Source organism: Oncorhynchus tshawytscha, unplaced genomic scaffold (genome assembly GCF_018296145.1).
Source record: "Oncorhynchus tshawytscha isolate Ot180627B unplaced genomic scaffold, Otsh_v2.0 Un_contig_178_pilon_pilon, whole genome shotgun sequence".
Taxonomy (NCBI): domain Eukaryota; kingdom Metazoa; phylum Chordata; class Actinopteri; order Salmoniformes; family Salmonidae; genus Oncorhynchus; species Oncorhynchus tshawytscha.
The window spans coordinates 309181-318983 of record NW_024609764.1 but is presented as its reverse complement, the minus strand read 5'-3'; the positions used below and the strand labels follow the sequence as shown (position 1 = coordinate 318983).

General features: G+C 51.1%; 1 protein-coding gene across 1 annotated transcript; it reads left to right on the top strand.

The window, feature by feature from the left end:
* Positions 1-1833: 1833 nt before the first annotated feature.
* LOC121845790 (proline-rich extensin-like protein EPR1) lies at positions 1834-9115 on the top strand. Its single transcript, XM_042317735.1, has 2 exons — positions 1834-2127; positions 7895-9115. The coding sequence occupies exons 1-2, from the start codon at positions 1834-1836 to the stop codon at positions 9113-9115; spliced, it is 1515 nt and encodes a 504-aa protein (XP_042173669.1).
* The last annotated feature ends 688 nt before the right edge of the window (positions 9116-9803 follow it).

Sequence of the window (9803 nt, the reverse complement as noted above, 5' to 3'; positions counted from 1 at the left end):
CTTCCTTCTGCTCCTGGTTAGTAGCCTAGTGGAGGAAGGAACGGAGGGAGAGAGAGAGAGAGGGGGAGGGAGGAACGGAGGGGAGAGAGAGAGGGGGGGGAGGGAGGGGAGGGAGGGAGGGAGAGAGGGAGGGAGGGAGGGAGGGAGGGAGGGAGGGAGGGAGGGAGGGAGGGAGGGAGGGAGGGAGAGAGAGAGAGAGGGGGGGGAGGAAGGAACGGAGGGAGAGGAGGAGGGGGGAGGGAGGAAGGAGGGAGGGAGGGGGGGAGGGAGGGAGGGAGGGAGGGAGGGAGGGAGGGAGGGAGGGAGGGAGGGAGGGAGGGAGGGAGGGAGGGAGGGAGGGAGGGAGGGAGGGAGGGAGAGAGGGGGGAGGGGGAGGGAGGAGGGAGGAGAGAGAGGGGGGAGGGAGGAAGGGAGGGAGGGAGAGAGGGGGGAGGGAGGGGAGGGAGGGAGAGAGGGGGAGGGAGGGAGGGAGGGAGGGAGGGAGGGAGGGAGGGAGGGAGGGAGGGAGGGAGGGAGGGAGGGAGGGAGGGAGGGAGGGAGGGAGGGAGGGAGGGAGGGAGGGAGGGAGAGGGGAGGGGGAGGAAGGAACGGAGGGAGAGAGAGAGGGGGGGGGAGGGAGGGAGAGAGAGAGAGAGAGGGAGAGGGAGGGAGAGAGGGAGAGAGGGAGGGGGAGGAAGGAACAGAGGGAGAGAGAGAGAGAGGGGGAGGAAGGAACGGAGGGAGAGAGAGAGAGGGGGGGAGGGAGGGAGAGAGAGAGAGAGAGGGAGAGAGAGACAAAGAGGGAGGGAGAGAGAGAGAGAGAGAGAGAGAGAGAGAGAGAGAGAGAGTGAAAGAGAGTGAAAGAGAGTGAAAGAGAGAGTGAAAGAGAGAGACAAAGAGGGAGAGAAGGAGAGGGAGGGAGAGAGAGAGAAAGAGGGAGAGAGAGACAAAGAGGGATAGAGGGAGAGGAGAGAGGGAGGGAGGGAGGGAGGGAGGGAGGGAGGGAGGGAGGGGGAGGGAGGGAGGGAGGGAGGGAGGGAGGGAGGGAGGGAGGGAGATTTGAAATACCTTTATTCGCCCAATAATTTCCATCTCTTGAGCACATTCTTCACTTCCTTGTAACATTACTACTACAAAGTTCCAACCAAGCTCTCACCAGCCCCAACAGCACAGCTCTATGGTCCGTGCACCACTCCTCCTGCATCTCATGCTTCCTGGTCTTCCACACTGCCCTTTTTCACCTGCCCCAACAAACACCTAAACACAGGAGTGGACTGGCCATCTGACATTTCGGGCAAATGCCAGATGGGCTGGCCCAGTGGGCCTGTCTAGCTTGAGGAAAAATGTCATTATATGGCTAATCATGGGTGCCTTAAGGATGCTCGTTTTAAAATGTAAATAACACATTTGAATTAGTTATATTTGTTGGGGGGGAGGGGGGGTACAGGTATATTATCCATTTCAAACTATAAGTTAAACAAATATGTAGCGGACGGCTGCCGCTCAAAATAATATAAAAACAGGAAGAAAAACATACAGAGTAAAGATAGAATAAATTCCATGTAACGAGCGAAAGAAACAAAAACATGGGCCTTCACCCCCAACCTCCCATCCCCAACCCCAACCCCACCCAGCCAACATGGGCCTTCACCCCCAACCTCCCATCCCCAACCCCAACCCCACCCAGTCAACATGGGCCTTCACCCCCAACCTCCCATCCCATCCCCCAACCCCACTTGGCCAACATGACTCCACCCCCAACCTCCCATCCCCCAACCCCACTTGGCCAACATGACTCCACCCCCAACCTCCCATCCCCCAACCCCACCCAGCCAACATGGCTCCTCGGCCAACATGACTCCATCCCCAACCTCCCATCCCATCCCCCAACCCCACTTGGCCAACATGACTCCACCCCCAACCTCCCATCCCATCCCCCAGTCCCACCCAGCCAACACGACTCCACCCCCAACCGCCCATCCCCCAGCCCCACCCAGCCAACACGACTCCACCCCCAACTGCCCATCCCATCCCCCAACCCCACTCGGCCAACATGACTCCACCCCAAACTCCCATCCCATCCCCCAACCCCACTCGGCCAACATGACTCCACCCCCAACCTCCCATCCCATCCCCCAACCCCACTCGGCCAACATGACTCCACCCCCAACCTCCCATCCCATCACCCCAGCCCCACCCAGCCAACGACTCCACCCCCAACCTCCCATCCCACCCCCAGCCCCACCCAGCCAACACGACTCCACCCCCAACCTCCCATCATAGTCCCCCAACCCCACCCAGCTAACATGACTCCACCCCCAACCTCCCATCATAGTCCCCCAACCCCACCCAGCCAATATGACTCCAACCCCAACCTCCCATCATAGTCCCCCAACCCCACCCAGCCAACATGACTCCACCCCCAACCTCCCATCATAGTCCCCCAACCCCACCCAGCCAACATGACTCCACCCCCCAATATGACTCCAACCTCCCATCATAGTCCCCCAACCCCACCCAGCCAACATGACTCCACCCCCAACCTCCCATCCCATCCCCCCATATATATGGAAAGGATTTTATCCCCATAGCCAGCAGGGGGAGACAAGGGAAGCATTAAACTACAGAAATTCAGCTGTGACGATATATTCATTTTGACAGTAGATATTCTGTTGGTTAAAGCAACTGGGATATTGGGGTCGGATTTAATTAATATGAGCGTTCTGTTAAAGTTCCTGCCAATGGTTTTATCTAAGGAAGGAAATATATCTATTCACAAATATTTTATATGAGAAATGATTGGGATTCCATAAGCAGAGATGGGAGTCCTCAAGCGGGGTCTTGAGAGGCTGATTTGGTTCGATGTATTAAGGCTAGGGGGCAGTATTTCAACGTCTGGATGAAAAGCGTGCCCAAAGTAAACTTCCTGTTACTCAGGCCCAGAAGCTAGGATATGCATATATTTGGTAGATTTGGATAGGAAACACTCTAACGTTTCTAAAACTGTTAAAATAATGTCTGTGAGTATAACAGAAATGGTTTGGCAGGCGAAAACCCGAGGACAATCCATCCAGGAAGAAAAGAAATTGAGCTCAATGTGTTTTCAATTAGGTTTCTATGGGAAGCTCGATTTAATAGGAACCTGATTGCAGTTCCCAGGGCTTCCACTAGATGTCAACAGTCTTTAGAAATTGGTCGATGTTTTTCTTTTGAGAAATGAGGAAGTAGTGTTATTCATTCCATGTGTCACTCTGAAGGTCCCTACTATTTTGGTGCACGTGAACAGGAACGTGCTCCTTGTTATTTTTCTTCGGTATTGGAAACAGATTATCCCGTGTTAAATTTTATGGATTATTTACATTTTAGGATGCCTGAGGTTGGATTAGGAACGTTGTTTGAAATTTTTGGACCAAGTTTACAGGTAACTTATTAGATACTTTGTAGTCATGTTGGGGGAGTTAGAACCTGTGTATTTCTGAATCAAACACGCCAAATAAATTGACATTTTGGGGATATAAAGAAGGAATTTATCGAACAAAACGACCATTCATTCTGTCACTGAGACATTTGGGATTGCAAAAAGAAGAAGATCTTCAAAGGTAAGAACATTTATTTCTGACTTTTGTGTTTCACCTGCCTGGTTGAATAATGATTTTCATGTGTTTGTATGCAGGGCGTTGTCCTTAGATAATCGCATGGTCTGCTTTCGCCGTAAAGCCTTTTTGAAATCTGACACAGCGGCTGGATTAACAAGAAGTTAACACTTATATTTTCGCTAGTTCCGCCTATCCCAGAGAGGTTAAAAGAAGTTAAGCTTTATTTTGATCTATTACACTTGTATTGACGTGAATTTTTAATATTGATATTCTTATGGTTTGAATCCAGAGCTCTGCAATTTCACTAGATGCTGTCAAATCGATCCCTCTAAAGGGATTGGCACGTGAAGAGATCACTAAGAGGATAACCTGAGAGGGAGCTGAATTTGTTTATGATCTTCAAAGCTCTTGGGAGGAATTGAGATACGTTTTCTTGCTAAAGTAAGATATCGTTAATTAGATGACGTGATCTTTTGAATTGGTGTAAATTCTTTTGATTGTGGAATCGCCTTGGCCAGGGGCTCTTATAGAAAATGAATGTGAGATGGGATCACCTTGCCTGCTACTTCTAGGTATTCTGAACAGAATAGAGCCAGGTCATTCCTGTTATTACTATAGCTGAGGGATTGGTATACAGTATTTTACATCACATTCATTCAATTAGAGCCAAATGCCATATGTTCCAGAACCGACCCAAAGACCATTCCATTATATCAAAAGCTTTATCTGCATCAAAAGATAGAACTACCCAAGGAGCTTTGCTTTGTGATCATTTTTTCTTTGAAATGTTAAAAAAAAAAAAAATTCAACCTTTTATTTAACTAGGCAAGTCAGTTAATTAAGAACAAATTATTTTTAACAATGACGGCCTACACCGGCCAAACCCGGGCGAAGCCGGGCCAATAGTGCGCCTCCCATGTCAGATATGTAATAGACAACGGAGGTTTTCTGAAGATAATTTTTTCTTAAACAAACCTGATTTGGTCTAGATTTACCAATTTTGGGTAAGTTTTGAGACAGGACGACAGGAAATCATTTTCATGTGTTGATCAAAGATAAAGGGTGATAATGAGAGCACTGGGTGGCATCCTTACATTTTTTTAATAAAAGAGAAATAAGTGTATTTATACCCCTTCTAAATGAACCTTTGTGAATGGCTGTGTTCATACTTTACGCTAACAGTGGACCTAATTGGTTCCAACATGTTAAATAGACCTCAGGAGGAATACTGTCCCAACCAGGTGATTTGTATTTATTTATGTTATCCAATGGCCTTTTGAGTTCATGGAGAGAGATGTGGGCTCCAGGCAAGCCAACTTCCTCAGGTGAGAGAATAGGAGTTCTTATATCTTTTTAAAAAAGGATTCAATCTGGCTTGGTGTAGATTTACAATCACAGGTGTACAATTCTATGTTTGATTAATTTGGGTTCTGATATAAATGAACCTGGACTCAATCTGGCTTGGTGTAGATTTACAATCACAGGTGTACAATTCTATGTTTGATTAATTTGGATTTTGATAGTAATTAACCTATTTGAGATTCAATAGTTGCAATATCATCTAATTGATCCGTACTGCTAAGTTTGTCAAGTCAGTAGCCGGCTGGGTCGATTACCATGGAAGTATTGGTGGACTCTAACTCCATGGATGGAACATTCTGCTCTGTCTTATCAATACATTCTGCTCTGTCTTATCAATACATTCTGCTCTGTCTTATCAATACATTCTGCTCTGTCTTATCAATACATTCTGCTCTGTCTTATCAATACATTCTGCTCTGTCTTATCAATACATTCTGCTCTGTCTTATCAATACATTCTGTTCTGTCCTATCAATACATTCTGCTCTGTCTTATCAATACATTCTGCTCTGGCTTATCAATACATTTATTTCTGTCTTATCAATACATTTAGTTCCTCCTTGACTTTGAAGAGAGTAGTCTCTCTCTAATGTCAGAGCGGCAGTGTAGCCTAGTGGTTAGAGTGTTGGACTAGTGACCGGAAGGTTGCAAGTTCGAATCCCCGAGCTGACAAGGTACACATCTGTTGTTCTGCCCCTGAACAGGCAGTTAACCCACTGTTCCTAGGCAGTCATTGAAAATAAGAATTTGTTCTTAACTGACTTGCCTGGTTAAATAAAGGAAAAATAAATAAAATGTTGTGAACAACTCTTTCAATTAAATGTAATTTACTCAACCTAGATGCATTTTTTTATTTATAAAATGGTGTCCCATAAAATCTGAGGAGCATTGACTGAAAATAACAAACAAGAATAACCCATTCTGTCCACTTGGTTCTAATATCCTGGATAATGATAAACATCAATATCAATTGGATAAATTTCCCAGGCTACGAAGCTCTTCACATTCAGTGTTGCATGAGATGTGAGTGAGGTTCACAGGAACAAGTCATGAACCAGTCCGCCTGGACGTATCGCTCACACACACACACACACACACACACACACACACACACACACACACACACACACACACACACACACACACACACACACACACACACACACACACACACACACACACACACACACACACACACACACACACACACAGCTTGGATAACACAGCACACCATAGCTACCTCCTGCTGTCCAGCTCTGCTCAGCCTGACAAGCTGCCAATAACAACCGTGGTCCACAGCCAGGTCCGTCCACCAGGGGCTCACTGCTCCCAGCTTCGCCTGCTTATCTCACACGCAGGGTCAACAGGACATGACCTTTAACCCCTGACCTCTAACTTCGGGCAGGGCTTGACCTTCTGCTGTGTATGTTTAATGTATGTCTCATCCCAACCACCCAGTCCCTCTTGTGTCTGCACTGGGGCGTGCTATCATGTGGGGGAGGGGGGAGAGAAGGGGGGGTGGAGAGAGAGAGCAATAGAGAGACGGAGGGAGAGAGAAGGGAGTGGGAGGGAGGCAGAGGAGGAAGAGAGGGGGAGAGGGGGATGGAGAGAGAGAGTGATAGAGAGATGAAGGGACTGGGAGGGAGGCAGAGGAGGAAGAGAGGGGGAGAGGGCAGAGGGCTTTGCCAAGGCTTCATCTTGAGAGCTTGGCAGTGTGTAGCGTGTTGGGCAGCGAGCTCTGGCCATGACACAGTAATGACCTTCCAGAGACCTCACACACACACACACACACACACACTACACTACACTACACTCACACACCCTACACACACATATACTACACTACACTACACTACACACACACACACACACACACACACACACACACACACATTTAGTGGATCCCGATTGGCGCAGCAGTCTAAGGCACTGCATTTTCGTGCAAGAGGCGTCACTACAGACCCCGGTTCGATTCCAGGCTGTATCACAACCGGCTGTGATTGGGAGTCCCACAGGGCGGTGCACAATTGGCCCAGCGTCGTCCTGGTTAGGGTTTGGCCGTCATTGTAAAATAAGAATTCGTCCTAAACTGACTTGTTAAATAAAGGTGAAATAAATACAAGTGAAATACAGTGCTGGTCATTCCTTCTCTTTACGTTCAACTAAAACATTTCTCTGCTTTTTCTCTCCTTGAATTCAACTCTGGACCTTGTCCTTTTTTTGCCTCCATGGCTTGAAGTTCACGTTTTTATGCCCAAGTTCCCAAAAGCAATTAGTCATTTCTTCTCTGAGTCAGGCTGTGTGACGGTTTTAGAGTGTAGCTCCTCTGAGTCAGGCTGTGTGACGGTTTTAGAGTGTAGCTCCACTGAGTCAGGCTGTGTGACGGTTTTAGAGTGTAGCTCCTCTGAGTCAGGCTGTGTGACGGTTTTAGTGTAGCTCCTCTGGTTTTGAGGTTTTAGAGTGTAGCTCCTCTGAGTCAGGCTGTGTGACGGTTTTAGAGTGTAGCTCCTCTGAGTCAGGCTGTGTGACGGTTTTAGAGTGTAGCTCCTCTGAGTCAGGCTGTGTGACGGTTTTAGAGTGTAGCTCCTCTGAGTCAGGCTGTGTGACGGTTTTAGAGTGTAGCTCCTCTGAGTCAGGCTGTGTGACGGTTTTAGAGTGTAGCTCCTCTGAGTCAGGCTGTGTGACGGTTTTAGAGTGTAGCTCCTCTGAGTCAGGCTTTGACGGTTTTAGAGTGTAGCTCCTCTGAGTCAGGCTGTGTGACGGTTTTAGAGTGTAGCTCCTCTGAGTCAGGCTGTGTGACGGTTTTAGAGTGTAGCTCCTCTGAGTCAGGCTGTGTGACGGTTTTAGAGTGTAGCTCCTCTGAGTCAGGCTGTGTGACGGTTTTAGAGTGTAGCTCCTCTGAGTCAGGCTGTGTGACGGTTTTAGAGTGTAGCTCCTCTGAGTCAGCCCCCCCCGTAGACTTCCCCACTAACGGCAAATAACAAGAAAGAAAAACAGTCAAAGTGGCCTAAAGACACAAGATCCTCCACCCTCCTGCCCTTCCTCCACCCTCCTGTTCTTCCTCCACCCTCCTGTTCTTCCTCCACCCTCCTGCCCTTCCTCCACCCACCTGCCCTTCCTCCACCCACCCCTGCCCTTCCTCCACCCTCCTGCCCTTCCTCCACCCACCTGCCCTTCCTCCACCCTCCTGCCCTTCCTCCACCCACCTGCCCTTCCTCCAACCCTGCCCGCCATCCACCCACCTGCCCTTCCTCCACCCTCCTGCCCGTTCCTCCACCCACCTGCCCTTCCTCCACCACCCAGCCCTTCCTCCACCCTCCTGCCCACCCTCCACCCACCTGCCCTTCCTCCACCCACCTGCCCTTCCTCCACCCACCTGCCCTTCCTCCACCCACCTGCCCTTCCTCCAACCACCTGCCCTTCCTCACCCACCTGCCCTTCCTCCACCCTCCTGCCTTCCTCCACCCACCTGCCCTTCCTCCACCCTCCTGCCCTTCCTCCACCCTCCTGCCCTTCCTCCACCCTCCTGCCCTTCCTCCACCCACCTGCCCTTCCTCCACCCACCTGCCCTTCCTCCACCCTCCTGCCCTTCCTCCACCCTCCTGCCCTTCCTCCACCCACCTGCCCTTCCTCCACCCTCCTGCCCTTCCTCCACCCTCCTGCCCTTCCTCCACCCTCCTGCCCTTCCTCCACCCTCCTGCCCTTCCTCCACCCTCCTGCCCTTCCTCCACCCACCTGCCCTTCCTCCACCCACCTGCCCTTCCTCCACCCTCCTGCCCTTCCTCCACCCTCCTGCCCCTCCACCCACCTGCCCTTCCTCCACCCTCCTGCCCGCCCTCCACCCACCTGCCCTTCCTCCACCCACCTGCCCTTCCTCCACCCACCTGCCCTTCCTCCACCCACCTGCCCTTCCTCCAACCACCTGCTCTTCCTTCACCCACCTGCCCTTCCTCCACCCTCCTGCCCTTCCTCCACCCACCTGCCCTTCCTCCACCCTCCTGCCCTTCCTCCACCCACCTGCCCTTCCTCCACCCACCTGCCCTTCCTCCACCCTCCTGCCCTTCCTCCACCCACCTGCCCTTCCTCCACACAATATTAACCCCAAACCCGCCCTCCACCCACCTGCCCTTCCTCCACCCTCCTGCCCTTCCTCCACCCAATGCCCTTCCTCCACCCTAAACCCGCCTTCCACCCACCTGCCCTTCCACCCTCCACTTCACCTGCCCTTCCCCCACCGTCCTGCCCTTCCTCCACACAATATTAACGACCCTAAACCCGCCCTCCACCCACCCTGTCCTTCCTTCCTCCACACAATATTCACGACCCTAAACCCGCCCCTCCACCCACCTGCCCTGCCCTTCCTCCACACAATATTCACGACCCTAAACCCGCCCTCCACCCACCAACCCTTCCTCCACCCAATATTCCACGACCCTAAACCCGCCCTCCACCCACCTGCCCTTCCTCCACCCAATATTCCATGACCCTATACTCGCCCTCCACCCTCCTGCCCTTCCTCCACACAATATTCACAACCCTAAACCCGCCCTCCACCCACCTGCCTTTCCTCCACACAATATTCACAACCCTAAACCCGCCCTCCACCCACCTGCCCTTCCTCCACACAATATTCACAACCCTAAACCCGCCCTCCACCCACCTGCCTTTCCTCCACACAATATTCACAACCCTAAACCCGCCCTCCACCCACCTGCCCTTCCTCCACACAATATTCACAACCCTAAACCCGCCCTCCACCCACCAACCCTTCCTCCACCCAATATTCCACGACCCTAAACCCGCCCTCCACCCACCTGCCCTTCCTCCACCCAATATTCCACGACCCTATACTCGCCCTCCACCCTCC

Bases quoted from the DNA above. Each gene is read 5' to 3' on its own strand.
- LOC121845790 (XM_042317735.1), top strand. From the start codon at position 1,834: ATGACTCCATCCCCAACCTCCCATCCCATCCCCCAACCCCACTTGGCC. The intron at 2,128-7,894 runs GCCAACATGACT...CCCCCCCCGTAG, and splicing joins CCATCCCCCAACCCCACTCG to ACTTCCCCACTAACGGCAAA.